The sequence below is a fragment of the Pseudozyma flocculosa genome, assembly GCF_000417875.1.
Source record: "Pseudozyma flocculosa PF-1 unplaced genomic scaffold scaffold00021, whole genome shotgun sequence".
Classification (NCBI taxonomy): domain Eukaryota; kingdom Fungi; phylum Basidiomycota; class Ustilaginomycetes; order Ustilaginales; family Ustilaginaceae; genus Pseudozyma; species Pseudozyma flocculosa.
Genome location: NW_006920889.1, coordinates 348,524 through 361,500, shown reverse-complemented (window position 1 = coordinate 361,500; position 12,977 = coordinate 348,524). Strand labels below are relative to the sequence as shown.

At 63.8% G+C, this 12,977-nt stretch overlaps 4 protein-coding genes across 4 annotated transcripts; 2 read left to right on the top strand and 2 right to left on the bottom strand.

Annotated features, from left to right (window-relative positions):
* Positions 1-1,230: 1,230 nt before the first annotated feature.
* On the top strand, positions 1,231-2,682 carry PFL1_05729 (uncharacterized protein; the record flags this gene model as incomplete). The annotated part of the gene is made up of 1 exon (XM_007883264.1): positions 1,231-2,682. The coding sequence occupies one exon, from the start codon at positions 1,231-1,233 to the stop codon at positions 2,680-2,682; it is 1,452 nt and encodes a 483-aa protein (XP_007881455.1).
* Positions 2,683-2,878: 196 nt separating this feature from the next.
* Positions 2,879-4,164, bottom strand: PFL1_05728 (uncharacterized protein; the record flags this gene model as incomplete). The annotated part of the gene is made up of 3 exons (XM_007883263.1): positions 2,879-3,877; positions 3,979-4,060; positions 4,151-4,164. The coding sequence occupies 3 exons, from the start codon at positions 4,162-4,164 to the stop codon at positions 2,879-2,881; spliced, it is 1,095 nt and encodes a 364-aa protein (XP_007881454.1).
* Positions 4,165-4,827: 663 nt separating this feature from the next.
* On the top strand, positions 4,828-7,756 carry PFL1_05727 (uncharacterized protein; the record flags this gene model as incomplete). Its single annotated transcript, XM_007883262.1, has 5 exons — positions 4,828-4,866; positions 4,966-5,013; positions 5,129-5,676; positions 5,796-6,286; positions 6,366-7,756. 5 exons carry the CDS (start codon positions 4,828-4,830, stop codon positions 7,754-7,756), a joined length of 2,517 nt encoding a protein of 838 aa, XP_007881453.1.
* A 395-nt stretch (positions 7,757-8,151) lies between these two features.
* On the bottom strand, positions 8,152-12,935 carry PFL1_05726 (uncharacterized protein; the record flags this gene model as incomplete). The annotated part of the gene is made up of 2 exons (XM_007883261.1): positions 8,152-11,211; positions 11,301-12,935. The coding sequence occupies 2 exons, from the start codon at positions 12,933-12,935 to the stop codon at positions 8,152-8,154; spliced, it is 4,695 nt and encodes a 1,564-aa protein (XP_007881452.1).
* Between the last annotated feature and the right edge of the window lie 42 nt (positions 12,936-12,977).

Here is a 12,977-nt window from a genome sequence, read left to right as displayed (position 1 = left end):
ATGGCGGCAAGAACTTGAAGGGGTCGTAGGTGGTGGTGGTGGTGGTGGTGGTGGTGGTGATGGTGGTGGTAGCGATGGTGGTGGTGATGGCAGACAGGCTTTAGGCGCCGTTGGGCGCAGCAATGTGAACTCAGAGAGGTGGTCACAGGCGGGCAGGCAGGTGTTGGTCGGTCGGTCGGTCGCAGCCCCGCCAGGTCAGTCTGGCAGGCCATGCAGGGCCAACAACCACCGCTCGAGTAACATCCAACATACACACACACACGCACGCGCGCGCATCCGCACCGCCCCGTCCGCGCTTGCTTGTTTTGAACCCTAGGTTAAGCAGTTTGCCATTTTGGGGCGCCTGGCTTTGGCGTGCTCCTCGCCCTTGCTCGCTTCTCGACGTGGCCCATGTTGCCCTTCTTCTGGGCGCTGCCGCCGCCGCTCGATGACGACGACCAAAGACGGCGACCAGAGCCGCTCGACGCTCGCTGCAGCAGCCTTTGCTTCCTTTCTTGGCTCGTTTCACAGACCCACCCCTCCCCGCTCTTTGCCAACGGCGACATCGTACGTGTCCCCGAAAGAATCGGGGGCCGACGTAGGTGTCTAGGCGACCCATCGATAGGCTGCCCTGGCTGGTTGGTCACCCGTCTGGACATCGGCTGCCCCGTCTCCTTTGTCGTCTGCGCAATGTTGGCTGCGCACCTCCGCCTGTCCCTGTTGGACGCGGGTCAGGCGCGCGCGCGCCTTCATCGGTTGCTGGACGCCTCTAGAGTGGTAGTAGGTAGTAATTGAGGCGATGCGGTACATGGATTGCCTGGTTTCGGTCCCGTGCGTACCCTCGTCAACCGCTGAGCATGGTTCAAGCCGGGAGCTCCCAGGCTGGGGTGGGCCCCTTTCGGTTCTTCCAGAGCGGATTTCGCTGGATGTAACACGCACGGCCAATTTGGCCCCCCCAGCGCCGCCTGTCAAAGGAGGACGACGTCGCGGCCGACGCGCCGGCTTCACGTGCGCCCAGGCTTGAGCAGCCTGGCTGGCAAAGAGGCAGGCAGGCTCAGGTTAGGCAGCAGGCTCAGGTGACTGGCCTGGACCCTGTCCGCATTGGCCACCCACCTGCCCAGCCTCTTGACTGGCGCCGCCACCACCACAAGCACCATCACCACCAGCATCACCAACACCAGCATCACCTGTGGCTCAGCACTCTCCGTCCCTGCCGCGTTGCAGCGCTTAGACACGCTCAGATTGCCCACCATGTCCCCCTCTTCCCGATCGTCGGCAGACAGCCGGTACGCCTCTGTCTCTGCCTCTGCCTCTGCCTCTGCCTCTGCCACTGCGTCTGCCTCGGCATCCCAGGCCGGCCCTTCGATGGCCAACCTCTCCCAAACACCCGCCACCAACAGCGGCGGAAATGCTGCCTGGTACGATGGCATGCTCAACCGCCTCGCCTCCCAGCCCCATTGGCCGCCCGACAAGGAGAGCGCCGTCCTGGAACCCTACTCGTACCTCGACGCAAAGCCGGGCAAGGAGGTCCGCTCCGAGCTCATAGAGGCCTTCAACGTTTGGCTCCAGGTACCCAACGACAAGCTCGCCGTCATCCGCAGCGTCGTACGCATGCTCCACACCGCCAGCCTGCTCATGGACGACGTCGAGGACAACTCCGACCTCCGCCGCGGCATCCCCGTCGCCCACAAAATCTACGGCGTGCCCCAGACCATCAACACGGCAAACTACGTCTACTTCCTCGCCTTTTCCGAAATCTTCCAGATGACCACCGCCGGATTCCACCCGGGCGCGCCACCCACGGCATCGCCCTCGTCCATCGAGCGGCTGGTCGTCGACGAGCTCATCAACCTCCACCGCGGCCAGGGCATGGACCTTCTCTGGAGGGACAGCCTCATCTGCCCCACCGAGGAAGAGTACGTCGAGATGGTCAACAACAAGACCGGCGGCCTCTTCCGCATCGCCATCAAGCTCATGATCTCCCAGAGCCCCACCTTTTCCCGCATCCTCTCGCCCTCGGCGTCCGGTTCGACCGACGCCGACGTGCCCGACCTGCTCCCGCTCGTCAACCTCATCGGCCTGCTCTTCCAGATCCGAGACGACTTTATGAACTTGCAAAGCTCCAAATACGCGGAGAACAAGGGCTTCTGCGAGGATCTGACCGAGGGCAAGTTTTCCTTTCCCATCATCCACTCGATTCGCGCCAGCGCCGGTGTCAATGCGGCAGCCAGCACGTCGACGACGGCAGCGGGCACGAGGGCTCCCGTGCACGTGCAAGGCCCGTTGGATCCACATGGCGCGGTGCAGTCGGGCCCGTCGACTTCGGTCACCCTCGATGCTGGGTCAACGACGCCGCCGATCCGCGCGACAGCGCCTGCCGCCCCCGTGTCTTCGTCGGGGCAAGCGACATCACCGGCATCGGCACCGTTCGGGCAGGGCAACCGCCAGATCCTCAACGTGCTCAAGCAGAGGCCGACCGACCTGGCCACCAAGCAGTACGCCGTGTCCTACATGCGCAACGTGACCAACTCGTTTGACTACACGCGCGAGGTGCTCAAGAAGCTCGACGTGCAGGCGCGGCAGGAGGTCGCCAGGATCGAAAACGCCATGCAGGACCAAACAGGCGGTGGCAGGAACCCACGCCTCGTCGCCATCCTCGAGGCGCTCCGAGGCGGCTGGTACGATGTAGCAGCAGACGACTGATGACCAAGCTCGCCACGCTTCACAGCTGGTCGCCAGTGTCGATCGACGGTCCTTTTGTCACTCTGCCGCGTGTCGCATCACATCCCGTCTGTGCCTACTCAATCGCACTATCCGTGTCGCAGTCGGTGCGCGCACGGAGCAGCGCTTCGCACCACATCGCACCGCACCGCACCGCACCGCATCTCGCGGCACTCTGCTAGAGCTTGGCCTTTGCTTCTCTGAGGTCCTCGTCGCGCCGCGCCTGCGCCATCTTGAGGAGCGCGTAGAGGCTCTGCAGCCGCGGCATCTCGACGCCGTGGCGACGCGCGATTTTGACCGGGTTGCCCAGGATGACCTCGAGCTCCATGGGACGGTTTGCCTGCCAGTCGAGGAGCATCGAGGGCTTACCCTTGGTGTTGCGCTCGGTCGATTTGAGGATCTTTTCCGGGCTGGCCAGCTTGTCGGGAAAGCGGCGGCCGAGGACCTTTGGCACGGCGTCGAACACCTCTTGCATGCAGGCGTGGAGGTGGCGGCGCAGCTCCGGGTCGAGCGACATCCGGGCGTTGCCCGTGCCCCCGCTCAGCACGGCCGAGGGGTTCATGGAGCCGTTGATGCAGATCTTGTGCCAGCGCACGAGCTGCAGCCCGACCTCGTCGTAGAACTCGGCGTCCTTGATGGCTCCGTCGGTAAAGAGCGAGACGAGCTGCTTGACCTTTGCGTCGCCGACCTGGGTGAGGCGGTCGAGGAGTGCCTGGTCCTGTTCGCCGAGCTTCTTGCCGGTGCCGTTGGTGAAGCAGCCCATCGAGATGCGCGTCCACCTGTTCTGACGGACAAAGCCGTGGCGCCCCTGCTCTGCGCTGATGACGGTGACGGCGCTGACGATGGGGTTGTCGGGGAACGTGTCGCGGTGGACCTCTTCGACGCCGACGCCGTTCTGGATGAGGACGATGCAGCTGCCGTCGATGCCGCGCGTGACGAGCGGGCGGATGTCGTGCGCATCGTTTGTGACGTCCGGCAGCGCCTTTGTGGTGACGACGACGTAGTCCCACGTGCCCGACTCGGGCTTGTTGTCGGCGGCCTCCTGGATTGAGGCAAAGACGCGGTGGGGCGTAAAGTGGTAGTTGCCAAACGAGTGTGTCTCTAGCTCGACACCCTTTTCTGCGATCGTCTTGTAGTTGGACCGGCACACGAGCGATACCAGGACGCCGTTGGAAGGCTGCCGGTGGAGCAAGGATAGGGCGAGGGAGAAGGAAGCGATGTTTGCAACGTGAGCTGTCGAATTATGCTGAGCCATGGTAGCTGACCCGCTGTCCTCACATTGTGCAGCCTGGAAGCGTAAAAGCAGCCGACGGCGCCCGCTCCGACGACGAGGATGTGCAGCGGCCTTGACCTTGGTGGCCTTTGAGTGTCGTCGAGGGGAGCGCGGGCAGGTGAACCTCAATGTGCACAGTGATGCGCGCAGACGAGGCAAAGGAGCGGCGATACTCACGTTTGAGCTGTCATGATGTTTGCGGTGTGCCAAGCGAGTTGGTCCACGAGGAGGGAGCAGGAAGTCGTGGTGCGAGCAAGAGGGGCGAGCAAAGGAGGGAGCGAGCAGCCACCACTCTCTGGCAGCCTCCGTGCGCGAAGGCAGCTCGCCGAGGCTGCCGGTGGCCGCTCGCTCCGGCCAAAAGCTCGGCGCCTTGGCCGGCGGCAGCTGCTGCTGCCCCCGCTTGGGCAGGCTAGTTAGCCTCCACCTGCCTGCCTCTTGCCTGCGGCCTCGCCCCGGCCTTACCAAGTCAACGTCGCCGCATTTCGGTTCCGAATATTGGCGCGTGGCGGCGAGAAATTGGCCAGGCCCTGCCTGCAGCCGCACCTCTCGACCTTCGATGAGTTGCTGCCTCATCTCGACTGCGCCATCCTCGCGACCATCACGACCGAGCCCCACGACTACCCCAACATCGCAGCGCGGCGCGTTCACATCACCAGATACGCCTGGGAGACTAGTTTCGCAACACTCTCAAAACGGCTAGGACCGCAGCAGCATACACGGACGTGGCCAGCGACCATCCCGACGCTCAACAACAGCATCCCGCCCTGCGCTCCGGTCAACGCCCACACCCGCCTTTGCGCCAGTCCTTCGAACGCCACTTCGCCTTCGACGATCACCCGTAGAAGCTTGCCGCCATGGTTCGCGTGATCATCAAGGGAGGCGTGTGGAAGAACGTGAGTGTCTGCTTGGGAATTCCTGCCCGCCCATCTATTCTAGCCTCGCATCGCGATGCTGACTGCCTTCTCGGACACTGTCCCGAATCCTGACCGCAGACCGAGGACGAGATCCTCAAGGCTGCTATCTCCAAGTACGGCAAGAACGTGAGTTGCATGGCCAGATCCCGCTTCACGCCATGCCTTGATGCGCAGTCCTTCCTGACACGCGTCTTCGGCCACGTCACACCCTCGCCATCCTTCTTCCTCTCTTCGCACGCAGCAATGGGCCCGTATCTCGTCGCTCCTCGTCAGAAAGACGCCCAAGCAGTGCAAGGCACGCTGGTACGAGTGGCTCGACCCGTCCATCAAAAAGACGGAATGGTCCAAGGAGGAAGATGAGAAACTCCTTCACCTCGCCAAGCTCATGCCGACGCAATGGCGCACCATCGCACCCATCGTCGGCCGCACGGCCAACCAGTGCCTGGAACGCTATCAAAAGCTCCTCGACGAGGCGGAGGCCAGAGAGAACCAAGAGGCCGGCGGCTCCTCGCTCGGCCTGACCGGCACGGGAGACAGCGCGCCGAGCGCTGACGACGTACGCAGGCTACGCCCCGGCGAGATCGACCCGAATCCAGAGACCAAGCCCGCCCGGCCTGATCCCATCGACATGGACGAAGACGAAAAGGAAATGTTGTCCGAGGCGCGAGCCCGACTGGCCAACACGCAAGGCAAGAAGGCCAAACGCAAGGCCCGAGAGCGCGCTTTGGAGGAGGCACGGCGGCTCGCCATGCTGCAAAAGAGAAGAGAGCTCAAGGCCGCTGGCATTGTGTGAGTACTTGCACGCCAATGGCGGGTTGATGTCGAGCTTTTCGACCGCGTCTCTGGGACATTCGATGCTGACTGCCGGCATCATCCTACCCCCTCGTGCCGCTGTTTCTTGTCACCAGCATGAAGACTAAACCCAAGAAGAAGGGCATCGACTACAACATCGACATTCCTTTCGAGAGGAAGCCGGCGCCTGGATTCTACGACACCAGCGAAGAGGCCTCGCGGTCGTACAAGGCCCCCGTCGGCCAGACGATGCGCCAGCTCGAGAACCCACACGCCGCCGAGCAGGATGCGCAGAAGAAGAAGCGCCAGCGCGAGGCCGGAGAGAAGGGCAAGGAGGCCAAGAGCGGCGCCGCAAGCAAGAATGAGGACCAGATCCGGAAGCTCAAGGAGGCCGAGCAAATCTCCAAGAGGCGGAAGCTCAACCTGCCGGCTGCCCAGGTCGGCGAAGGCGAGCTCGAAGACATTGTCAAGCTAGGACAGGCCGGCGAGCGTACCCGGTCGCTTGTCGAGGACGGCGCAGCAAACGAAGCGACCGGGGGGCTCTTGGGAGACTACTCGGCGCTGGACCGGGCCAAAAACGTCCGCACCCCGCAAGTCGCCCCCGAAGGTGAGTACAGTCCAAAGATTTTAAGGTTGCCGTGTCTTCACGAGCTTACCAGCGCCTCAATCTGCCCGCCCATCCACAGACTCGACCATCATGCGCGAGGCCCGCAACCTCCGCAACATGTCGTTCGCTCAGACGCCTCTGCTCGGCGACATGAATACGCCCTTGCACTCGGTTCCTGAGCCAATGAGCGCGGGCGAGCGCGCCGGTCCCGTCCAGACGCCCAACCCTCTCCGAACTCCGGCCACTCGCGGCGGAGAACCGGGAATGACGCCGCTGCGACCAGGCGACAGCCGTGCCACACCACTGCGGACGCCCCTTCGGGACAACCTCGGCCTGAACGCAGACGACGGCGCCAGCGTTGCGAGCCAGACGCCCTACAACGAGAAGCACCAGAGGCTGGCCGCCCGTCACCAGCTGCGATCTGGCCTGCAGAGCCTTCCGGCGCCCAAGAATGACTTCGAAATCGTCGTCGATGACGACCAGGCACGAGGTGATGAGGCAGAGGAGCCCGAACAGCCCCTCACTGCCGAGGACGCCGCCGAGCGCGATGCCCGGCTGGCCCGGCTGGCCGAGCAGGAGCGCCAGAGGGCGCTCGCGCGGCGCAGCCAGGTCGTGCAGCGTGGCCTCCCACGGCCTAAGCACGTTGACCTGACGGACCTCCTTCGGCAGATGGATGCAACCTCCCTCTCGTCGAAGCGAGGACCCAGCGTCCAGGCGCTCATCGGCGAAGAGATGGCCAGGTTGGTTCACCACGACTCGATCGAATACCCGCTGCCCGGCAGCTCGCAGGCCGGATCCGTGCGCAGCCAGCTCCCCCCGCTGTCGGACGAAGCGCTGCAGCGCGCTCGCGATCTGATGCACCACGAGCTCGCCTCATCGCTCGGCTTCCCCGGCGCTTCGGCAGAGGCGCTCAAGAGGCTCACGGCCGCCGCACTCGAAGACGACGAGGAAACTCGCACGAGGTTCGACGATGCGCTGAAGAGCATCGAGGCCCAGACGGCATGGAGCGCGGACTCGGAATCGTGGGTGGAGCGGACTGCGCTCGCCCCGGCAGACCTGATCCGCGGCCAGGCGGCGCTGCTCGAGATTCGAAGGCAGGAGATGTCCGAATCGGCGATCTTGGCTGCCAAGGGCGAAAAGACGCTGTCCAAGCTACTCGGCGGGTACCAGGCACGATCCAAGACGTTGGCCGGCAAGATCCGCGAGAGCTTCGACACGCTGGCCGAGGTCAGCATCTCGCGCGCCACCTTCCAGCGCATGTGCGACGAGGAGCGCGGCGCCGTCCTCGAACGACTCGACCGGCTCACGGCCGAAGTGGGACGGCTGGAGCGCCAGGACGGCATCGCGCAGAGGCGGTACAAGGATCTCGACGACACGCGCTCCAGGTTGAAAGACGAGTGCGAGGCTCTTCAGGCCGAAATCGACATGCGAGCCGCCGAGGCCGTGAATGACCGCGCCCTCGACGACTAGCACCTCGGCCACGACTCGTCGCTTCTGTAACCACATCGAAGAATGTCTCGCTCGTCTTTTCCGCGATCTTGTGTCCTCGAGTTGTGGGTCCAGGGCCGATGGGCACGCAGCTCCTGCCTCCATTGGCGTCGGCCGTGTTGCCAGCGGACCCATCTCTTCAAGCTGCTGTCTTTGTATCCCACGGCGAAAAAACGAGCGGGACGATGCTGTTGCGATGTAATTCGACTAGAGTACAGATGTAGCGGTGGAATGAGGGACGAGTCGAAAGTCGAGGAGAGGAAAGAACAGGCCGAGCGAGGGCAAGGAGGAAGAAAAAAGGAGACCGGACGGTGCAGCGCCACTCTGCCGATGCTGACGACGGCGTGACAACGAGCGAGCAGCCGAGCGAGACAAAGCTAGGATCGGACTTGCTCCCGGATCGTGTCTGGCGTACCGCTGCGGTAGTACGACGACGAGGAAGAGGCGACGACGGCCGAGTTGCGGCGGAAAGGCTCCTTCTTGGGCGGTTCGGGCGTCAGCGCCTTGCGCGGTCGCTCGCGGTCCTGGGCAAACCTCGTCGAGCTCGTCGCCCACCTCCGCATAAACGACGCCGACGACGAAGAAGAAGCCGACGCCGAAGGGTTGCCGCTTCCATCTCCATTGTGCGCAGCATGGTGTCCAAAGTGCGAGGTCGCCGCAGCTGCCTTGACGCCCGACTCGGGCGTAGAAACGCGGCTCCGCTTCGAGAGAGAGTTGCTCGCCGAACGGCGTGGCAGCACGCGCTGCCACGCGCCACCGTCCGAGTCGGATTCGCTATCGGCAGCCTGCGGAAAGTGCCTGGTCGTCATCGTCGTCGTCGTCGCCGTCAAGGGGCTGAAGCTGGACTGGCTGTCTCGAGGCGACCCAAGCTCAGTGGTCGTCAGCTTCGGCTGTGGTCGTGCGGCGGGCGCGCCGGGTCGCGGCGACGTGGGCGGCCCATCGCGGCGCGGCCCTTGAGAAGGTGCAGCTTGCAGACGCGGCAGCTGTGGAACCGGCGTCGTGACTGCGGCTGGTGAAGATAGCGAGGGGGCCATGCCAGGGGCCCTGATCACTGAGGTGGTGTTGTCCGGCGCGTCTGCGACCGGAGACCGCGTCAGGGAGCTCTGTACGATGCCTACTTCTCCGAGGCTGTGAGCGTCGTCGTCTTCGTCGTCGGAGAGGCCCAGCTGATCCTCCGACTTCTCCGTCCAGTCGGACGAGAGGCCCGCAGCGGCCTCGTCGTTGGCGAGCTTTGCCAGGATGCGACCTTGCCGAGTCGTGTGCGACTTGATCGGGGTCTGGTACTGCGCTTCTGGCGTGCTTCGACGGTAGTGGCGATCCATCGACGACGCGAGGAGCCTGGCGCGTTCTTGACCTCGAGCGTGAACAGTCATGGGATCTCTGGGAGCGTTGGAGAGAGGCGCTGCGGCCGCGGACAGTACGCTTGGGGCGCCGAGGCCATTCGCCGTAGTCGCTCGTCGAGCGAGATCGGCGTCGGGGAGGTTGGTGTTGATCTGAGGTAGCTCGCTGCAACTGTTGACGGCCACCGATGCCGGGCCCGACTGCGAAGACGGCGTCTGTCGATGCTGTGCAGCGTTAAGGAGATCCGAAAGCACCGTGATCTGTCGCATGAGCTTGGCTTCCGCTCGCTGCTGCCTCTGCTTGCGACTTGGAGGATTCAGAGCGCCCTTCCCTTGGCGCATTGGGCGCGAACGGTACGGCGATGCCAGCAAGAGCGAGGTGCCAAGCGGCACGGGTCTCTCGATGCCCACGATCGAGCGAGCCGTGGATCCGGACCTCTGCCTCGATATCGCATTGTTGGGACTGTCGGGTTTTGCAGTGAGCGATGTGGACGTGTCGACGGAGCTTCGACGACGGCTGGGCGCTCCTTGCAGGCTCTTGCTGGCCCGGACAATATCCTTTTGAGCTTGCGGTTGCGTCGCATGTGTTGGCGCATCGTGGCTCTTTGACGTTACCTGAGCAGAACCAGGCGCTCTCTCTGAGATTGCGGGTCCCTCCATCGACCTCGCCAGCGCGCCTTCAGGGCGTGCAGTGAGCGACGAGCGGGTTTTCGACGTTCCGCTGATTTTGGCGATGCTGGAGTGGATGAAAGGTGCAGCCCGCGAGCCTCGGGTGAGGCCCATGAAGATGAAGAGCAGGAAGAGCAGGACCAGCTGGGCGATGCCGAGCCTCTTCTCGAGAAGCACCTCATTGGCGAGGGCATCGACCTGACCCATCAAGGCCACCCGCTCCACCTCTGCTTGTTGGCGGTGGACGTCGAACTCGAAGATGGCGCGTTGCAAGTCGACCTGCTGCCTCCTCTTGAGCGCCTCGATCTGCCGCCAGTTGCTGGCGTTGAGTGAGCGCAGCATGTCCGTCATGCGCTCGTCTTGCCGCTTTTCCATCCTAGCAAACACCTCTCGCAGCATTTGCCCGCTGTGCTCAATGTAGCTCTGACTGAGCGTGGCGTTGGCCTCGAGTGCGTTGAGGCGGCGTGTGATGGCGCGGTAAATGGACTCAGACCCACCGGTGCTGCTTGCTGTAGATGGCGGAGGCGGCGGCGCAGGCCCAGTAGCACCCGTCGACGGTGACTTTGCGTGAGCCTTGGAGGCGTCCTGGCGGCGATCAATGTTAGCTGAAGCTGAGGGCAGCCGGCTCTGTCTGTCGACATCAGACGGCGCTGGATGCTGCGTCCGTCCGCGGCTGGATTTCGCGGCGGCCTTGCTCGTGGCAGGAAGCGGTGAGGCTGCAGCCTCGTCGAGGTGAACTGAGTCGCGTTGGCGAGTCTGCACTGGACAGCTGACCTGGGGCGAGAAGAGTCTCGTCAGACCGCCGTTGCTGCCCCCGGCATCGCAGCGTCTGTCAGCGGTCCTTTCATCCGTTCGACCAGACTGAGAGCCAGCGTCCTCAGTGGCGCTCAGGTTCTGCGTGGCCTCTGGTCGCTCGACAGAGCTGCCATGTCCATCGGATCCACCGGAAGCGTTCGCCGGCGGTGGAAGCGCTGCCTCCTCGAGGAGCTCGCCTTGCGAAGCTGATGCCGTCGATGTTGCGTTTGCTGCGGGACCTCTATGATGCTTGAGCCTCTCCCGGAAAAGCTTTTCGTGCCGGCTCCACACATCCTCGTCGCGCATCTTGACCTCGTCCAAAGATGTGCTCTCGAGTGCCTCAGCGGCGGCCCCTTGGCTCGATCCTTCTGCAGGCGGTGCCGCATCCTTGCCGCTTGGATCTTGAAGCTCGTCTTCCAGGTCGTCTTCCTCTTCGTCTTCGGCCTCGGCGTCGTTTCGAGAGAGCTTGTCCATCTCCTCGAGTTCGCGATTGTAGTCATCGAGCTGGGTGAGGCCGTAGACTCGGAGCAGGCTTACAGGGCAGTAGAATTCGGAGCCGTAGTGCTCGAGGAAGTCGATGCGGATGTAGCGGTAGAAACCTCCTCGTGCCGGCGACGGAGGAAGGTTGAAGACCTGCGCAGTCGTCGACGGGGCTTGCAGGCGGTCAGCTTCGCATTCCGGTACGGGCTCCTGCGACTACGCCTGCGACGACCTCGACTCACCTGTAGCCCTCGCACGTTGCGGGCCCGGAATGTGCCTAGCTCTTTCCAGTCGTCTTCGCGCCCCTTGAGCTGGTTGGCTGCCGTGACGCGGAACTTCTTGAACATGCTGCTGAAGAATTCGTAGTTGGCGAGGACGATGGTATCGATGACGATGACGTCGCAGAGCTCGATGATGACGAATTGCCCCTCGCCGGAATGGGCTCCTCCTTGCTTTGGACAGGGTGAGAGCATGTAGCGATCCTTCTTCTCGCTGAGGATCGCACTGGCGAATTTGGCCGAAGGGTTGGTCCGATGGACGACGGCCGCGCAGTCGAACGAGGCAAAGTTCCAGCGATGCTTCAGCGCGGCGAGCTGGGTAGAAGCGTCGGCGCCAGCGATGCCACGCGCGATAGGATCGACGACAGCATCCTTGGAACCCTCGGCGATGGCATTGCCATCTTTGCTTGGCTTCAGCGTCTGAGATTGAGCAGGTCCGTCGGCCGAAGGCGGCGAGGATGTAGCGGCGGTGGCCGTGTGCGCGCCCGCAGCCGGCGTAGGTGAGTTTGGGGCGGCTGCGGATGCCCCAGCCGACGCTCGAGCCTCGTCCTGCGGCAAGTGCCTGGCAGGTGGGTCCTGCGTCGCGGCTGGTCTTGTCAAAGGGTCGTCGGTGCCGGCAGGAGCGGAGCTCGCGGCATCCTCTGCAGAGGCAGGAGATGCTGACGGCGTCGAGGGACCTCCGTGGTCGGCGGCAGGTTGAGTGTGGTCCTTGGCCTTGCGTCCCTTCTTTGACTTTGGCCTGGACTTGTCGCCTTCAGCCCTGCTCTTGTCGCGCAGCGCATCAAAGTACTTCTCCTTCCACTCGCTGAAGCTCAAAAAGCCTTGACCTTCCTGCTCGGCCGACCAGGCATCGTAGGCTTTGATCTGGGCCTGTTCGGCCGCCGGCGGGAGAGCGCTGTTGGGAAGCCGCGGCTGGTTGGAAAGGGGCAGGGTCTGCGAGGAAGTCGAGGGGTCCGACACTGGCTGCGAAGGCGAGGACTCGGGATCGGGCATCGAGGGATGCCACTCGTGCAGTCCATTCTGCTGCCGCCAGAACCCCTCTGCTCCTGGAGGCGGGTAGGTGTCTTCGGGAGACGGTGCGCGACCGTCGTCGAGGGATGGATGTCCGGGCCCATTCAGAGAGGGCGGCCCGGCGCCGGGATGGCCGACGTCGACACCCTCTGTGAACGTGATGGTTCCAGACACGGCAATGGACCTTGTGCGCGGCGTATCGCCGCTGGGGCCATCGTCTGACGTGATGAGGGGCTCGGGCGAGGGGAGATCGCAGATCAGGAGGTCACCGTGGACGACCCCTAGCGCACGGGAGTGTGCCGAGCCATGATTGTTCGACGAGCTGGGACAGACATCTGCGAAAAAGTCTGTAGAGCGCCGGCACCCGAGTGGCAAAGAGACGGAGCTGGACGAGCCAGGTACGAGGGTGGCTTCGGACGGGCGTAAGAGCCGATGGTCGATGCCTCGGTGTGTCGACTCGGCGGGATGTTCGGAGTGGTCGACGCCCGGGTCAAAGAGGAAAGCGAGGCTAGAGGCTGCAAAGAGGAGCACAGCGACCAGACGGACCGAGTACGAGCCTCTGGTGGCCGATTGCCAGCGGAACTGCATGGTAGAGTAGGGCAAGGCCGGCCCACGGTCGACCTGACAAGA